Source organism: Myotis davidii, unplaced genomic scaffold, assembly GCF_000327345.1.
Source record: "Myotis davidii unplaced genomic scaffold, ASM32734v1 scaffold273, whole genome shotgun sequence".
Lineage (NCBI taxonomy): Eukaryota > Metazoa > Chordata > Mammalia > Chiroptera > Vespertilionidae > Myotis > Myotis davidii.
In genome coordinates this window covers 2,549,870-2,569,910 of record NW_006286263.1, presented here as the reverse complement: position 1 = coordinate 2,569,910, position 20,041 = coordinate 2,549,870, and the positions used below count along the sequence as shown (strand labels likewise).

Sequence of the window (20,041 nt, the reverse complement as noted above, 5' to 3'; positions counted from 1 at the left end):
ATATTAATTGACCATAAAGGCAATTTATTTCTGGGCTCTCTATTCCGTTCCACTGATTTATACATCTGTTTTAATGCCAGTATCAAGCTGTTTTGATAACTACGGCCTTGTAATATAGTTTGATGTTATGTGGCATGATTCCTCCAACTTTGTTTTTTTTTGTTTGTTTTTTTCTCAAGATTGCTGTGACTATTCTTGGTCCAAATTTTTGGAATATTTGTTCCAGTTCTGTGAAATATGCTATTGATATATTGATATGAATTGTGTTGAATCTATAGATTGCTTTGGGTAGTATGGGCATTTTAATGATGTTAATTCTTCCTATCCATAAACATGTTATATGTTTCAACTTATTTCTATATTATTCAATTTCTTTGTTCTGTGTCTTAATTTCCAAGGACAGGTCTTTTACATCCTTGGTTAAATTTATTCCTAGGGAATTTTTTTTTTAAATGCACTTATAAATAGGTTTTATTTTCTTAGTTTCCCTTTGGTGTATATAAATGCAATTAATTTCCGGATATTTATTTTGCATCCTGCTACTTTACTAAAGTTATTTAGCAGTTTTAGTAGTTTTTCAGTGGAATCTTTAGGGCTTTCTTTATACAGTATCATGTCATCTCCAAATAATGAGTTTTCTACCTTTTCAATGTGGATGCCTTTTATTTCTGTGTGACTGCTGTGGCTAGGACTTCCAGTACTATCTTATATAATAAAAGTGTAATATGCAAATTGACCAAACAGCAGAATGAGCAGTCGCTATGATATGCACTGACCACCAGGGAGCAGATGCTCAATGCAAGAGCGAGGGGTCCTGGACTGCAAGAGCCCCGGACTGCAAGAGGGCACAGGCTAGGCTAAGGGAACCCCCCACCACCACCCAGTGCATGAATCTCGTGCACTGGGCCTCTAGTGTTGAATAAGATTGGTGAAAGTAGACATCCCTGTCTTCTTCTGGATCTTAAGGCAAACGCTTGTAGTTTTTACCCACTGAGTATGATGTTGGCTGTGGGTTTGTGTATAGTCTTTACTATGATGAGGTATGTTCCCTCTTTTCCTACTTCGCTGAGAGTTTATATCATAAATGGGTGCTAGATTTTATAAAATGCCTTTTCTGCATCTATTGATATGATCATCCTTCATTCTGTTTATGTGGTGTATCAAGTTTATTGATTTGTGGATACTGTACCAACCTTGCATACCTGGAATAAATCCCACGTGAGCATGGTGCATACCACATGATCTTTTTAATGTATTGCTGGATCTGGTTTACTAATTTTTTTGAGGATTTTAGCATCTATTTTCATCAGGGATACTGGCCAATAATTTTTTCTTTGTAATGTCTATATCTGATTTTGTAATTAGCATAATGCTGACCTCATAAAAAGACCTTGGCTGTGATTCCTCTTCTTGAATTTTTTGGAATAGTTTGAGAAGGATGGGTTAGTTCTTTGAATAGTTGGTAAAATTTACCTTTGAAGCCATCAGGTCCAGGATTTTTGTTTGTTAAATTTTATTACTGCTTCAATTTCACTAGTTATGCTCCATCTATTCAGATTATCTGATTCTTCCAGATTCAGTTTCGGAAGACTGTGTTTCCAGGAATTTACCCATTTCACACACGTTGTCCAATTTTGTTTGTATATAGTTGTTCGTAATATTTTCTTACAGTCCTTTGAGTTTCTTTAGTGTCAATTGTTACTTCTCCTCTTTCATTCCTGATTTTATTTATTTGAGCCTCTCTTTTCTTGATGAGTCTGGTTAAAGGTTTCTCAATCTTGTTTATCTTTTCAAAGAAAAAGCTCTTGGTTTCATTGATTGTTTCACTGCTTTTTAGACTTTATTTCACTTATTTCTACTCTGAACTTTATTATTTCCTTTCTTCTACTCACTTTGGGCTTTGTATGTTCTTTTTCTAGTTCCTTTAAGTGTAAAGTTAGATTGTTGTTGTTTTTTATATATAGGCATGACTTTATTATTATATATTTTTTAATCTTTATTGTTGAAAGATTTATATAGGTCCCCCTTTTTCTCCCACTAACCTCTTCCAGCCTACTCCTATCCATCCCAGCCAGGTCATCACCATCCCATTGTCTGTGTCCACGAGTTATGCATATATGCATACAAGTTCATTGATTGATCTCTTCCCATCCACTCTCCCCTGCTTTCCCTCTGAGTTTGACAGCCTATTCAGGCTTCTATGTCTCTGGGTCTATTTTTGTTCATCAGTTTATTTGGTTCATTAGATTCCACATGAGTGAGATCATGTGATACTTCTCTTTCTCTAACTGGTTTATTTCACTTAGCATAATACTCTCCAGGTCCATCCATGCTGTTGCAAATGGTAAGAGTTCTTCCTTTTTTATTGCCACCTGGTATTCCATTGGGTAAATATACCATAGTATTTTTATCCACTCATCTGTTGATGGGCACTTAGGCTGATTTTGTCTCTTAGCTTTCTGTATGTCCACTTTGGATAAGTGTCTATTTAGGCCCTTTGCCCATTTTTAAATTGTATTGTTTGTCTTTGTTTTGTTAAGTTGTATGAGTTCCCTTTATATTTTGGAGATTAAACCCTTATCAAATGTATCATTGGCAAATATGTTCTCCCATACAGTGGGCTCTTGTTACGTTGTTCATGGCTTCTTTTGCAGTGCAGAAGCTTTTTATTTTAATACTAGAGACCCAGTGCCTGAATTCATGCACAGGTGGAGTCCGGCCAGCCAGGACCCAATCGGGGCAGATCAGGGCTGGGCCTGTCGGGAGGAGGAGACAGTGGTAGGTTGGCCAGCCAGACTGCTCTGATCAGCCCAATCAGGGCCGGGTTGGCTGGGGCGTGGGGCCACAGGCGATTGGCCAGTGGGCCCTTCCCCCGATTGGAGGTGGTAATTGGGGGCAGGGCCAGCTATAGGGAGAGGGCTGTGGGTGATGGGCAGGCCGGCCGTGCCCCCAAATGGGGTGGGGGTGGGGTGATCGGGGGTCAAGGGCTGGAGGAGGGGCCGTGGGAGGTTGGTCAGCCAGCCCCACCCACATTGGTGTGGGATGACAATCGGGGACAGAGCTGGCTGGGGGAAGGGGTTGCAGGCAGTTGGCCAGCAGTCCTGCCCCTTATCGGGGTGGCGGCAGACCTGGGGTCGGGCCAGGTGGGGGGAGGGGCTGGAGGTTGGCTGCTGGTCCCGCCCCTTTTGGGGGTAGGGTGCTGCAATCATGGGCACAGCCAGTTGGAGGGAAGGACAGCAGGCCAATTGGGGTGGTTGGGGCCCATCAGGGGCGGAGCTGACAGGGGGAGGGGCTGCAGGCAGTTGGCCACCAGCCCTGCCCCCTATTGGAGGAAGGGGTGATCACGGGCGGGACCGGTGGGGGGGAGGGGTTGCAGTTATTATACAGGTATATAATACATCATATATATTATTATTGTTTATAACAGGATAATATTAGCTTTTCTCCTCGCTCAGGGGAATAAGATAAATAAAAGAATATTTTGTAAAATGTGTCCTAGAAATAGATTTTTAAATTGCTTTATAATTCTTAACAATGAATATTTTAGCAAATAAGCTGGGCTAGAAAGAAATAAAATGCTATTAATCATAAATGTTCATTTTCCAGTCATGGATATCACTCAAAATAGGAACCCACTATGGGAGCACGATCCAGAATAGTGTTGATATGTAAATTAAATCTCTAATAAATACAACTTACTTCCTTGCAATGGTGGTCACTCGAATGCGTCTCTGCCCACTTGAATGCTGATACTGAGTCACAAACTGAATTGCACCACGCCCTCCTTGAGGAATTGGCGCATTATGCTGTTTAAAAGTAAAGAAGTAAAAACAAGCAAAATCTATTATGTTGTTGTCATATAGTCATTGGCTGTATATCTGAGCACTAATAAAATTAATTCTTATATCAATTAGAAGGGTGTTTTTTACAGTACATACTAAACAGTTGCGATATGTCACATAAAAGAGAATTGGATTTGGCAAAGGGGAAAAATGATGAAGGATAGGAGTGAGTCCAAGGATATCAATTTCATGTAATACATAATTCAGAAGGATATGAAAGAAGAAATTAAGGAAGAAGTGTAAAGAAATTAATGGATAAGGAAAGGAGAGGCAATTTTGCCTAATAGTAATTGGAAAGAGAAACTAAACTAAGTCATACTCCCCTATGTATGTAAAATGAAAACAGAACTTTTAGGAAGATAATCACATGATGAACAGATGACCAACAGAAAACTATTAATGAAAAGAGAGTAATGATTATAGTAATGATCCTCAGAAAGAAATAGCAAGTAGTTAAAAGAAATACTTTCTTCATGCCCTTTGACAATAGATATTCTTGCTTTGATTTTGTTTGTTTGTTTTGGTCAATAACAGCCATTATCTTTTTCTCAAACTTTAACTGTTAGAAAGGCTGATTCTTAATAGTCTGTGGTTCATTTTATGCCTAATAACTAGTGGCATATAAATCATAATTTATACATTAAAAATCATTCTTTAATATAACTTCATTCTGTAGCAAAAAAAAATCTTTCCAAATATTGGAATCTTTTTTAAATTTTTACTTTATTGATTTTTAGAGAGAGAGGAAGGAAGAGGGAGAGATAGAAACAGCAACGATGAAAGAGAATTATAGATTGGCTGCCTCCTGTACACCCTCTACGAGGGAATGGAGCCCGCAACTCGGGCATGTGCCCTGGTTCATAGTTGATGCTCAACCACTGAGCCACGCCAGTCGGTAATATTGGAATCTTTACCTAGTAATTTTTTTCTATGTGTTTTGACATATTAAACTTTTTTGTGCTCGCTTCAGCAGCACACAGACTAAAACGGAATAATACACAGAACATTACCATGGCCCCAGTGCAATAATGACACACAAATTTGTTAAGAATTCCATATTTTAAAAAATATATTATGGGGGGAAAACTTTCTTGTCGGACTCATATATCATTACATATATGTACCTTGTCACAATTAGGAGCTTGATATCAAATTACAAAACTGCATAACTAGAACAAAATTTAAGATTTTACTTTTGCTTCCATTTTATATTTAAAAACAAAGACACAGATTAGTCAGCAAGGATGGAAAAAGTAAAGGGATTGCTTATATTGAATTTAAGACAGAAGCTGATGCAGAGAAAACCTTGGAAGAAAAGCAAGGGACAGAAAATAGATGGGCGATCCATTTCTCTGTACTATACTGGAGAGAAAGGTCAAAATCAAGACCATAGAGGTGGAAAGAACAGCACTTGGAGTGGTGAATCAAAAACTCTGGTTTTAAGCAACCTTTCCTACAGTGCAACAGAAGAAAACTCTTCAGGAAGTATTTGAAAAGGCAGCTTTTATCAAAGTGCCCCAGAACCAAAATGGCAAATCTAAAGGGTATGCATTCATAGAATTTGCTTCATTTGAAGATGCTAAAGAAGCTTTAAATTACTGTAATAAAAGAGAAATTGAGGACAGAGCAATCAGGCTGGAATTGCAAGGACCCAGAGGATTGCCTAATGCAAGAAGCCAGCCATCCAAAACTCTATTTGTCAAAGGTCTGTCTGAGGAGACTACGGAAGAGACATTGAAGGAGTCATTTGATGGCTCTGTCCAGGCAAGGATAGTCACTGACAGGGAGACGGGCTCTTCCAAAGGGTTTGGTTTTGGAGACTTCAACAGTGAGGAAGGTGCCAAAGCCGCTAAGGAGACCATGGAAGATGGTGAAATTGATAGAAACAAAGTTACTTTGGACTGGGCCAAGCCTAAGGATGAAGGTGGCTTCGGGGGTCGTGGTGGAGGCAGAGGTGGATTTGGTGGCAGAGGCCAGGGAGGTTTTGGAGGTCGAGGAGGCTTCCGTGGAGGCAGAGATGAATTTATATTGTTTCTTCCCGTGTACAAAACCATTTTTTTCCTACAAATAGTTTTTTTTGTGTGTGTGTTGGGATATAAAGGAAAGCAGAATGTTTTATCATAATTTTGCTTCAGCAGCTATGGGACAAATTAAAAGTCCTAAACTCTGAAAAAAAAAAAAGAGACAAGGTTGGACATTTGCCAGTTTCCCTGACATCTCTTTCTATTATAGTATGTCCTCTCACAAGGAGTTTAGCTTTGAAAAACAGAAAATAACAAAAACTCCAAAATAAAACAAGCTTTGGGTTATATTTATTATTGGAAGAAAAAATACGAAAAAGTCATGGCCTAAATTAAGTACTTGTTTAAATATAGGTTTCAATATTCAAATATAAAAAGTCATACCTGATTGACAACCTCAAAATATATGGCTAAGGTTGTAGTGGGACTAAGTCCACATATCTTCCATTGACAAGTGCCACCTGTTCCTATCTCCTGTAGAAATAAAATATATAATATGTTTGAAAATTAGACAACATAATTTATTACTATAATATATACCAAGGTGAAAAGAAGGGGAATAAAACCTCCAGTAAGAAAACATCCCTTTCAGGTTTCTAACAAATTCATTGAATATTAAAACCTTAAAAATATTCAATCATATGAAATATAACATCAAATTAAGCAATTTTTACACAATAAAATTATAAAGTAATTCACATTTTTGCTAAGTAAATACAAAAGTGTTGATAAGTTCTCCTTATTGAAGACTTTAAAAAAGTATATACCATTTAATGAAGTAATTACAACTAAGATCCTTTTACTGAACTATTTGATGTGTGTAAAGAAATATTGATTTAACACATAATATATGCACATAAGAATACAGTTTCTCAAAAAAAAAGAATACAAGTTCTCTGGATCAGAACTGCTAAGCAGTCTTATTCCCAAGAAAAATTTTTAAGAAATTTATCTTCACCATGTAAACTAGTTAAAATTAATTTTCAACTCAGTCATTTTAAAGATGTTTACCCACTTTGTGTTATTTATCCCATAATCCTCTCTATAATAACAGTACATAATTCTACCATTTTTAAGTGCATTATACATCCACTAAATGGAATAATAAGGATGGATTTGAAACGTAAGTCTAATTTGTTTACTTTGTTGTAGATTCTACTAACAAAAAAAATTCAGAATTAATTTTGATTTTCAGAAGTCTCCAAATTTCTAAATCATAGTTGTTGTTTTTAGGCACACTTTAGGCATAAAAAATAGAAGACTGGTGACAGTACAAAAGTTTTAATTTAGGAGTGTGTGGGAAAAGGGTTATTCAGACAGAGCAATTACAAACAGAGGTATACCGATAGAAGCTGAGCCACATTCTACTAAAAAACTGAGTCCACACAATATTTTTATAAAGCAATGCTATAGGCTGCCACCCAGGTCTCTGTTGGTTATGTCCTGAGAATTAAACTGTATTTTACTTTTAGAATAAAGGTGACTTACATTTTCAGACACACAGGGTCCTTTAGAATTGAGAGACACACAGGGTCCAATAGCTCCTGAAACTTTTATTTCCCTTGAGGTCTGCAAATAAGAACATGGTACAGTTTGGTGTGCTCAAAGATAAGCTCAAACATTCAACTGTAAGTATATAAGAATAAAGATTTTCTTCCACATTTAAAGTTCAATGAAAATATACTAATGTTAAAATAATTAATCAATGAATACTTCTATGTTAACTTCCAAATTTAAAATCTAGCCTTGACCTAACATTAATCCTCTATTTCAGTTGCCCAGAGGAGGTCTCCATTTGGTAACTCACCCTCAAGTAAATATCATACCATACCCAAAATATGTTCTAACTCAAAACCATGGACACCAGCTTCTATTTTTCCTTAACCTACAATAGCTGCTTCAGCCTACACGTGCATCTGCAAACTGCAACCAACACACAGAATTAAACTACTTTACATTAATGTACCTTACATTCCAATACAAACCATCCATTCTCACTGCGCAGTTTCCCCAAACACACTGTGCTGATTCTCATCTCTATGTCTCTCCTCACACTGGGCTCCTGACTAAAATGCATTCTCTTCAACCAACTTAAATTCTGCCATTTTCAAAACCCAGTGTAAGTCACGATAAAATTGTTTATTTTCTAGGATAAATTGTATCCCGGATACATTCACCTTTCATTCCTAAACCTTTATAGCACTTTCATAATCTACTATTATTTCAATCTATTCTTTATTAAACTTGTCTTTCTATCAAAACTAAATTTCTTTATAAGAAGACCTGTGCTTTAGATATCCCTTATGATCTCTATAATTTCTTAGCTTAATGCTGGACAGTTAGCAAGCATTCAATAAAATAGCAAGAAATATTTAATGCAAATTCAGTATCAATGTGCTTTCCATGCACTTGTTACTAACACTAAGCCTTTGCATTATTAAAATTTGAAATGAATGATAGAAAATATCAACAACCTATCAACTAAAAACCAATTACTGATTATTCAAGTAGAACAGAGCAGGTTTCTCTTAGATACCAATTACTGCAATTTTAAAAAATCTAGCACTAGCATAAGCAAATTCAGCCCTAAAAAAGATCAAATGCACTAAACAAGTTAAACCCTACATAAAGAAAAAATAAAGTTAAAGCAAATTTTACCTATATATCTTCTTTTTTAGCAATTATGCAGAAATGCTCAAGTAAAATTTCATTGTACATTTCATAATGACACATCTTTCTAATAAACAAAATCTCTAACACTGGGTTTCAATATAATATAACCACTATTTTTAAATCATATGTTGTACGTGATTAAAGGTAAAATTATGATCAAGCCTACAAATTTATCTTGATAACATACCACACGTGTCAAGTTTTGCTTCTTACCTTTATTTCTAATGTACCACCAAAACCCATTTTAAACTGCCCATGCATATCTTTGGTGAAAACTCTTTGAAAAGTTTGCTTGAATAAGGAAGTATTGAAAGAGTCGCCCATTACCATGTATCCTCTGCATGGAAAAAAACAAAAAACAACGTAGGTGACACAGGTGTCTAAACATGTGTTAAAACCAAAAATATAAATTACCTCTTAGTACTACTAACAAATTTTAAAATACTTCCTAAAATGTGCTACATTACCATTAATTTTTAAAACTCAAACATTTGAGAATGTACCCACTGCACAAATAATCTAAATCCTGAGGGTAACTGAATACCCCTAACATTTGCATGTGTCCTCAGTAATATTTAAAAACTCTTTTTTAAAGAAGCAACACATCCACACATAATAAAATTCAAAACATGCAAAAGAGTACACAGAAACAAATGTGTCCCTCCCACCCAACCCACTCTATTCTCCATATTGGTTAAGATACCTGACTATTTACAGTCTGCATTCTCATTCTTAATAATAAACAAGTATATATGTGTGTACGTCTATATATGCAAAATTGTCTGTGTGTCATATCAAAGTTTGTGTTACACCCGGTGAATGAGAGTAGAAGGACATTGAGGAACCATTTTCATTTTATGTACTAATGTACTGTTGATCCTAACTTTTTATAGTTTTAAGAAACAATAACTGTCAAAAACCATTCCAAGATTCTTCTCTAATCAGAAAAAAGTCACAGTTTGACAATGTATTCTGTTGAAAATGCTGTGGAAAAACCAGCACTCTCATACATTGCTGATGGAATAAAAAGTGTGCAATACAGAAGAACCTGACAATATTGAACAAAATTACATGTGATATGTAGTTTCTCTTTAATCCAGCCACCCCATTATTAGAAATCTATCCCACAAATATTCTGGCAAAAATAAAAAATAAAAAAGCAAAGTATACACGTAAGGCTATTCACTGAAGCACTTTTTGTAATAATAGAATATTGGAAACAATCCAGATTTCCATTTATTAAGAGACCAGTTGAATAAAATATGGCACATCCACACAATGGAGTTATGCACTGCTATAGGACAATTTCTAATATATAAGTGAAAAGTGGGGGAAGATGTGTAGATTTTCTATTTATATAAAAAGGGGGATACAAACACTGACATACACAGATGCACACAAATATTCACATATATTTGCTATTTTAAAGACACTAAGTAGTTTTAAACAAAAAATTAAATAGGTGAAAATAAAACTGATGTGCTATAATTAATAGTAATTTTACTTTTGATAATGTTAAAGTCTTGATTTATGCTCTGATACCAGTATAGATTGCATCTTTTTAAATTTTATTTTCCTTATGTTACTGGTATCTGTAAGAATAAAAGCATAATATGCTAATTAGACCAGACATCCTTCGGATGTCCTTCCAGACGACCTTCTGGACGAAACCGAGGCTGCAAGGGAAGCCCAGGTCCTGGGTGCCTGCTGGCGGCCAAAGGGAAGCCCAGGTCCTTGGTGTCAGAGGAAAGCCGGTGCCGGCAGCTGGGGGAAGGAAGGCCTACTCTTGCAAGAATTTTGTGCATCAGGCCTCTAGTATAAAAATATAGTTGAATTTTGACACTGACCTTGACCTAGAAGTCTTGACAACTTAACATATTAATTTTAAAAGTTTGTACATAGTTTGTATATAGATTATTTCAAATTTTCTAGTTTTACAAACGTCAATCTATGACTATCTGTATTATCACTAAACTTGATAATGCATTCTAGATTAATGACAATTTACACGGCCCCACTTATCTGCTTCCTTTAACAGCAAACCTCTCTATACCCTTACTACTCACTGTGGCTCTTGCTCAAGCAACATTGGCATCACCAAGGATCTTGCTTGAAAAGTAGAATTTCAAGACTAGGCATACTAACCCCAGAATCTATATTTTAACAAGGTACCCAGCTGATCTGTGCACATGAAAGTTTGGGAAGTTCTGGTCTATAACAGCTGCCTCCAATCCCCTCTGCCTGTTCTTTTTCTAATTCACTCTAAGTCAATTTTCACTACCCTTAGGAAGGTTACCATGACCTTTACAGTATTGTATTTCACAATTTTACAATCTCAACCATTTTTATAGTTTAAAAAAAATCACTAATATTCTGACAACTCCCATATTCAAACTTCCGGCCCAAACCTATCTCCTGCATTCTAGGTTGTACATTATATCTTAGTGCCTACTGGACATCTCATCTCCCTCATGTATGTCTACTGGAAACTTAAACCAAACATGTTCAAAAATGAACCACCAAACTTTTCCCCAGATATTCTTCCTTCCACAGTCTTATCCATTTCAATAAAGGGCAACCCAATCCTTCCAGTAAACTCCTTTGGTTTTCTCAAGCCCCAGATGCAATTTATCAGCAAATCCTCTACCTTCTAAATATATTCAAAATCCAACCACTTCTCACCACCTGTCATGCTACCACCTGTTATTCCTGTATTTCTATACAGTAAGACCTCATCCTTGGAAACTGAAATTATAAGCAAAATAACCTATAACAAACCAATTTTACCACAGGCTAATTGATATAAACACAAGTTAAGTTCCTATGGCATATTCCTGATCACAAAAAGATCATCAAACTTCTAAATAAAAACCCAAAACACTTATAATGTTAAGCATGGAAATAAATGTGAGTTATGCATACATTTAAGGAAGATTAATAAAAACGAGGAAGATCATTTTTTTCCAACCTACTTATTCCAGTTCAGGGTCGAGAGTGGCTGGAGCATATGATAGCAGCTCAAGTATAAGGCAGACACCACCCTAGGCAGGAAGCCCTCCCATTGCAGCATACATTCACACACACACACACACACACACACTCACTCACTCACTCACTCACTCACTCACTCAGTCTGGGATATTTAGTCATGCCAATTCACTGAACATCTTTGGGATATGGGAGGACACTGGAGTCCCTGGAGAAAAACCATGCAGACATGGGGAGAACATGCAAACTCCACAGTGATCCCAGCCAGGAATCAAATTTTTTTCCTCACCAATCTTTATATAATAAAAGGCTAATAGGCAAATTGTCCCCTCGGTAGTTCGACCGACCAGGAGTCTGACCACTCGCTATGACGTGCGCTGACAACCAGGGGGAAGCGCAGAACCAAGGAAGGCCCCAGCTGGCAGCTGGCAGCTGGAAGAAGGAAGGCCCGGGCCAGCAGCCAGCAGCCAGCAGCCAGGGGAAGGAATGCCCCGGCCAGCAGCAAGGGGAAGGAAGGCCCCGATCGGCCCTGATTGCTGGCCAGGCATAGGGACCCTACCCATGCACGAATTTTGTGCACCACATTTCTAGTTATAATGAAACAAAATGTTATCAGAGGACCTGCTGGACTCTTACTGAAGGCAACTGAAGTCAGATGACCCTTTTAAAACAGTAAGTCAGATCACACCACTCTGCTAAAAACTCTCCAATGACTTCCTAACTCAAAGTAAAATCCAAAGTCCTAATATTAGTCAAGGACCCTCACAATCTGACCCCCCTCACTTACCCTTGTTATTTCTCAAACACCCCAGGTATGTTTTCAACTTTGCACTTCCTATTCCCTATGTTCAAAACACTCTTCCTTCATATATGCACATGGCTCACTTTCATACTTCCTTAAGTCTTTGCTAAACCATCACCTTCATTGAGGTCATTCCTTCTTCCCTATTTAGAACTGCAAACCCCTACCCTCATTTCCTGAGTTATTTTTCTCCCTAACAATTATCACCATCTGACATACTATCTACTTCACTTGTCTCATCTCCTCTTACTAGAACTGTGCATCACACATGTGACTAATTAAATTAAAATGTAGATTAACTAAAATTAAAAACTCAGTTCCGCCGAAACCGGTTTGGCTCAGTGGATAGAGCGTCGGCCTGCGGACTGAAGGGTCCCGGGTTCGATTCCAGTCAAGGGCATGTACCTGGGTTGCGGGCAATCTCCCGTGGGAGATGTGCAGGAGGCAGCTGATCGATGTTTCTCTCTCATCGATGTTTCTGACTATCTCTCTCCCTTCCTCTCTGTGAAAAATCAATAAAATATATTTTTAAAAAAACAAAACAAAAAAACTCAGTTCCTCAGTCACACTTGCCACATTTCAATGGAACAATGCAGAGAATATGTCCAATAAAAAATTACGCTGAACAGTCCTGCAATAGAAGGTAAGCTCCATGAGGGCAGATTTTCCTGTCTGGTTCACTGCTGTATCTGCAGTACCTTAAACAGTTCGACACACATTATGTTTTCATGAATATTTATTAGATGGATGCATTAAATAAATAAACCTGAAAAATGAGTTGACAAGCTTGAGTTTTTAACACCTAATTAAATTATCCCAAAAACATGTAATGGCTGCCTGCAAACAGAAGAGAAACACTTCCTAACTCATTCAATAAGGCCTGTATTACCCTGATACCAACAACAAAGATATCATAAGAAAGAAACTACAAATCAAGATAGATCCCTTATGGAAACAGATGCAAAAATCCTCAATAACATACTTAACAAATCAAATCTGGCAATACATAAAAAGAATTATTCACAATTTAGATTTATCCTAGGAATGCAAGGTTGGTTTAATATACAAAAAATAAAACCACTGTAATACACCATATAAATAGAATAAAAACAAAAAACATGTGACCATCTCCATAGATGTAGAAAAAGCATTTAATAAAATCCATCACCCTTTCCTGAAAACAAATTTCAACACAGGATTAGATGGGAAAGTTTTCACTTAATACAAGCATTTACAAAAACCCATAGCTAACATCATACTGAATGGTGAAAGATTACACGGTTTCCCACTAAGATCAAGAATAGGCAAATACAAAGAGGCAGAAAAATCAGTGATTGTCTAGGCCAAGGGTGGGCAAACTTTTTGACTCAGGGGCCACAATGGGTTCTTCAACTGGACCGGAGAGCCGGAACAAAAGCATGGATGGAGTGTTTGTGTGAATTAATATAAATTCAAAGTAAACATCATTACATAAAAGGGTGCGGTCTTTTTGTTTTTTAGTTTTATTCATTTCAAACGGGCCGGATCCGGCCCGCGGGCCGTAGTTTGCCCACGGCTGGTCTAGGCTGAGAAGGGAAGGAAGAGGGAAAGAAAGGAAGAATGGGGAGTGACTGCTAATGGGTACAGAGTTTCTTTCTGGGGTAATGCAGGTATTCTAGAATTAAATTATGGTCATGGTTGCTCAATGTGTAACTATAGTAAAAACACACACACACAAAAAAAAACATTAAATTGTATACTTAAATGAGTAATTTTATGGTATGTGAATTATATTTCAAAAAATCTAAGTATAGCCGAACCGGTTTGGCTCAGTGGATAGAGCGTCAGCATGTGGACTCAAGGGTCCCAGGTTCGATTCCGGTCAAGGGCATGTACCTTGGTTGCGGGCACATCCCCAGTGGGGGGCGTGCAGGCAGCAGCTAATCGATGTTTCTCTCTCATCGATGTTTCTAACTCTCTATCCCTCTCCCTTCTTCTCTGTAAAAAATCAATAAAATATATTTTTTAAAAAAATCTAAGCATAGTTCAGTGGTTGAGCAACAACCTATGAATCAGCAGGTCACAGTTTGAGTCCCCTTCAGAGCACATGCCTGGATTGCAGGCTTGATCCCCAGTGTGGGGCGTGTAGGAGGCACCCAATGATTCTCCCTCATCATTGATGTTTCTATCTCTCTCCTCCCTCCCTTCCTGAAATCAATAAAAATACATTTTTTAAAAAGGGAGGCACACATATGTAATACTTTCAAAAATAAAGAATTATTTTTAAAAATGTGCCTTTATAAGTATATTTTAGAAAAAATTTTAAGTAAAAGAAGTATCAAAAACTGTTAACATCTATTGCCCTGGAGTAAGAAGATGATGACTGAATTTTTTCATAAACTGTCATTGCTGGTTTATATTTGTAAAGTCTCATTATTAGTTTATAACTACAAAAATTATAAAAATTTAAATACATACCCAGTAAGGTTGGGACAGCATTTCATCTCCAGGAGACCTGTCTGATCTAATGCGCATGCATAAATATCAATAACGTGACCAGTCGTGGCAGCTCGATTAGCCAATGCTTCAAAATGCTACAAAAGATTTTTTTAATCACATAACATTAATGTATAAACTAATCATCCTATAATTCTTTTCCCCATTAATAGAGTAAAATAACCTAAGAAATACTAAAAGAAAAATCCACAATAATTTTAATGCAATGTGTTATAACTTAATTTTCTATAATGTGTTATAAAATAATATGATAACTTCTATAAATATGCTACTTTCACATTCTTCTTTAAAAGCCATTCTCCCCAGTTGACTCAGTCAGTTGAATGCTGTCCGATGCACCAGAAGGTCACCTGTTCAATTCCCAGTCAGGGCAGAAGGTTGCTGGCTCAATTCCCGGTCAGGGCATATACCCAGGTTGGGAATTCCATCCCGGGTCAGGGTATGTACGGAAAGCAACTGATCAATGTTTTTCTCTCACATGGATGTTTCTCTCTCACACACATACACACACACACTCACTCCCTTCCTCCCTCCCTCCCTGCCTAATTCTACCTCTCCCTCTACTATCAATAACAACATATGTATTTTTTAAAACCATTCTATTTAAATACAGTGGTCTCCACTTATCCATGTTCCAAGACCTCCAGTGGATGCCTGAAACCACGGATAGTGCTGAATCTCATATGTACTATGTTCTTTCCTATACATACAAACATTCCTTTTCAATTAAAGGAAGTATTTTATTGCTTCTCTTTGGCATATTCAAATTGCCATCATCACTACTCTTGTGCTTTGAGGTCATTATTAAGTAAAAGTTGAACACAAGTACTAGGATCGTGACAGATTTGAACACAAGAACTAGGATACCATGACAGAAATGGTTACTAAGTGACTCCTGGGCAGGTAACATCTACCATCTGGGAAAAGGGATTATTCATGTTCAGGGATTATTCTGTCCCAACAGAATAATTCAGAACAGTGAGCAATTTAAAAGTTATGAATTATTTATTCTGGAATTTTCCATTTAATATTTTCGGACTGCAGCTGAACATAAGTAACTGAAGCTGCAGAATGTGAAACCACGAATAAGGGAGGACTATTATAAACTCCTAAATTAGGCTAAAGTTAAAGAAAGGCACACCAAACAATTTGCTCTTTATACATAAAAATGGTAGAAGAACAGCACAGAACTCTTTTTCCTGGCTAAATCCACAAGCCAAGTAACAAAAACATCAAAATAGACAATAAAAAAGCAGTAAGATAAACAAACATAAAACATTTTTTTTGAAGTTCTAAGAAAAATTCCAAGCACAAAAGGAAAATTAAATGGCAGGGGAAAAAAGCATTTATAGTGACAAAAAATATTTGTTATTAGTTACACTTAAAATTATATGATAAATAGCCTGGCCGGTATGGGTCAGTGGTTGAGCATCGACCCATGAACCAAGAGGTCATTGGTTCAATTCCCAGTGAGGGCACATGCCTGGGTTTCGGGCTTAATCTCCAGTGGGGGAGAGGGTGGGGTGTGCAGAAGGCAGCCAATTGATGAGGTTTCTCTCTCATCAATGTTTCTACCTTTCTATCCCCTCTCTTCCTCTAACTCTAAAATCAATAAAAACGTAATAAAAAATATATATGATAAATAATGACTACCAAAAAGGACATATGATACAATATAGTACAACTTAAATTAAAATTACAAACTCTAGAGAATTTTTTTTAAAGGAAGGACATTAGCCCTGGCCAGTTACTAAGTGGTTAGAGTGTCAGCCCATGCACAGAAGAGTCAAGGGATCAATTCTGATTAAGGACACATACCTGGGTTGCAGGTTTGATCCCCAGCCCCTATCAGGAGACAACCAACTGATGTGTCTCTTTCACATCAATGTTTCTCTCTCTCTCTCTCTCTCTCTCTCTCTCTCTCTCTCTCTCATCTCTCTCTCTCTCTCTCTTCCTCCCTGCCCCCTTCCACACTCTCTACAAATTAATGGGGAAAAAAATCCTTAGGTGAGGATTAGCAAAAATAAATAAATTAATAATAATAAAAGGGGGACATTAACAAGCAAAACCAATACAAGGGAGTCAAAAATCAACATTAGTGAAAAAAGTACTGGCACATTTACAAGTAAAACTGAAGTTACATGAACAGAAAATAACCCAAAAAAAATGATAGACTGTTCAAGCAATGAAAAGTATACATATCTAAAGTACAGCCTCTTGGAAATAAAAAATTTTAAAATGCAAGAAATTTTTCCTGGAGAGACATTCCTTAACATGAATATTATAAAAGTCACATATGTGTGGCTCAGTCGATTCGGTGTCGTCCTGTGCACCAAAAAGTTGCCGGTTCAATTCCTGGTCAGGACACATGTCCAGGTAGGAGCTGGATCCCTGGTAGGAGGCACGCAGGAAGCAGCCTATCAATGACTTGCTTTCGCCAAAACCGGTTTGGCTCAGTGGATAGAGCGTCAGCCTGCGGACTGAAAGGTCCCAGGTTCAATTCCGGTCAAGGGCATGTACCTGGGTTGCAGGCACATCCCCAGTAGGAGATGTGCAGGAGGCAGCTGATCGATGTTTCTCTCTCATCGATGTTTCTAACTCTCTATCTCTCTCCCTTCATCTCTGTAAAAAAATCAATAAAATATATTTTAAAAAAAAAAAAAATGACTTGCTTTCACATTGATGTTTCTCTCTCTCAAAACAAAAAAAAGCCTCACACACAGAGTTTCTCTCAGGAGTAATCTTTAAAGAGGTACCTAGTGGTGCATACTATTAAATTTTTAAACATTTAAAACTAGAATAATTATAACATGTTATCAAGAAAGAAAGACTATTTCTCCAATTCTGAACAGTAGTTACAGTATCAGATTTCACAATATCAGATTTATCATAAAATATTTGTACTCTTCCTCTTTTTTTTAGTGTTTTTTTTTATTAAGGTATTACTTATGTGTCCTTATCCCCCACTCCCCCCATACTCTTCCTCTTTTACCAAGTAAATTTTTCTAATAAGTCATAAAGAATAAAAAACAAAATTACCTTAGTTCCCTTTTTAACATATTTGGCATTGTCTTTTTCAATATCATGCCATGATCTTATAGGTGTCTTCAATTCATCTCCGACCACCATTCCTGGCCCCTGAGTGGCTGGACCACCAATGAACATCATGATACGGGCACCAGTGTTGGGAAAAGTACACTATCAGATAAAAGTAACTCATCAAAAGAGTTTAAAGAAAAATATATGAATGTACATTTCTGATAATAAACTGTGATATACTCTTTCTAGAAAACAGGCTACCATACATTTTTCAAGAAATTAAAATAATCAAATATTTAAAATGAAATTTAAAAACAAGATGTTTGTTTGAATACTTTTCTTTTAAAATCTTCTTCTAAATAATAGTGCCTTCCTAATTTTAAAATAAAACCTGGCAGAAACCACCTTAACCAAGTGATCAAAGCTAACTACCATCAGCAGTTGTAAAACAAATCAGCATTATGAGCCTCCTGATGTGCTGTACTAAGAACACAAATCAGTTCTGTAACATTCCTGGAAAAGGGTATAACCTAAATCTATTCATGAGGAAAGCTCAGATAAACCCAAATTTAGACTTTTTCTAAAGAATAAGTCTATACTCCTAAAAAATATCAATGTCATGAAACACAAGAAAAACTGAAGAACTGTTACAGAATAAAGGACACTAAAGAGACATATCAACTGTATGTAATGCATGACTCAGAATTTTCTTTTGCTATAAAGGGTATTATTGGAGTAACTAGTGAAATTTGAATTAAGTTTATAAATTAAAAAATTATGTTATTTCAATGTTAATTTCCTGATTTTGTTAACTGAACTGCAGTTATAAAAAAATTATTTCTGTAATTAAGATATACACACTGAAGTATTTACAAGGGACATCATGTTTGTAACTGACTTCCAAATAGTTTTCTAAAATTTACATGTGTGTGACATATAAATAGACATATACAGAGAGAGACATATGTATAAGTATCGAGAAAGGTAAAACAAATGTAATAAAATATTACCATTTGAGGAATCTGATAAAAGTTCAATTAATCTTTGAATCTTTCTCATAACTTTTCCATATGTTTAGAATTATCTCAAAGTAGAAAGTTAAAAGAATTATGATAGTAACAGAATATAACTCACTATATAAAATAGGAAACCATGACTCCATAGTGACATTAATAAACAAATGAATAAATTGAAAGTTGTTGAGTAAGGGAATATTTGCATGGTTTCAAAGCTTCTCACTATCTAATATTTACTAATTACAAAGACGGGGAAATAATTTTATAGTGGACAAACCTAGGAGATACAACCTTAATGAGTGATCAAAGTGATTATCATCAGTGATGGGACAAATAAAAATCATGGGCCACCTGATAGAATGCAACAAGAATAAAGCATTACTTCTGTGATATATGTAAGATCTGAATCTAATTATGAGGATACATCAAAACAAACCTAAGTTGACAGACATTCATAGAATAACTGGTCTGAATCTTCCAAAGTGTCAAAGTCATGAAAGTCAAGGAAAAGCTAAGGAACTGTACCAGATGGAAGGACACAAAACAGACTTAACCACTAAATGTATGCCTCTGAACGAAATCCTTTTAATGAAAGAAATTACTGGGATAATCAGCAAAACTTGAATGAGGTCTGAGAATTACATGGTAGTAATGTATCACTGTTAATATTCTGATTTTAATAGCTGTACTGTTGTTATTTATATAGGAGAATATCCTAGTTTACAGGAAACACAACCAAAGCATTCAATGGATCAGGAACATCCTATCAGCAACTTAATCTCAAATAATTCAAGGGGGAAATTCTTTGCAACTTTTCTGTAAATTTGATAGCATTTCCAATTTTTAAAAAAAATCTTAAAATAACTCTTTTCTAAGATCTGTGTAGCGTAAAAATTTCAAACTCTACTTAAAAGTAAAATTGCCTTTATCCTACCACTGTTAACATTTAGTGACCATCCTTCCAGAAGTCTCTTTATACACAAAAGGATACATTGCAGATCAAACTTTAAATAAAATCATATACTCGCTCAACTATGACCTCATTTATTTCACTCAACATTATCTTGTACATATCATCCCATACACACACAAACACATTTACATTCCACAATGAAGCTATTGTCACTACCTCAAGTAGTCCTACAGCTATGGAGAGTGCCACCC

General features: G+C 36.3%; 1 protein-coding gene across 1 annotated transcript in view; it reads right to left on the bottom strand.

Moving 5' to 3' along the window:
* Window positions 1-20,041, bottom strand: part of SEC23A (Sec23 homolog A, COPII coat complex component) — a 56,409-nt gene that overhangs the window by 27,082 nt on the left and 9,286 nt on the right. Inside the window, exons 7-13 of the mRNA XM_006757738.2 lie at window positions 20,007-20,033; window positions 17,862-18,020; window positions 14,784-14,899; window positions 8,750-8,873; window positions 7,352-7,432; window positions 6,248-6,337; window positions 3,700-3,806 (exon numbers count right to left, since the gene is read on the bottom strand). Coding sequence (XP_006757801.1) covers window positions 3,700-3,806; window positions 6,248-6,337; window positions 7,352-7,432; window positions 8,750-8,873; window positions 14,784-14,899; window positions 17,862-18,020; window positions 20,007-20,033 — 704 coding nt within the window. The remainder of the gene's footprint in view (window positions 1-3,699; window positions 3,807-6,247; window positions 6,338-7,351; window positions 7,433-8,749; window positions 8,874-14,783; window positions 14,900-17,861; window positions 18,021-20,006; window positions 20,034-20,041) is intronic.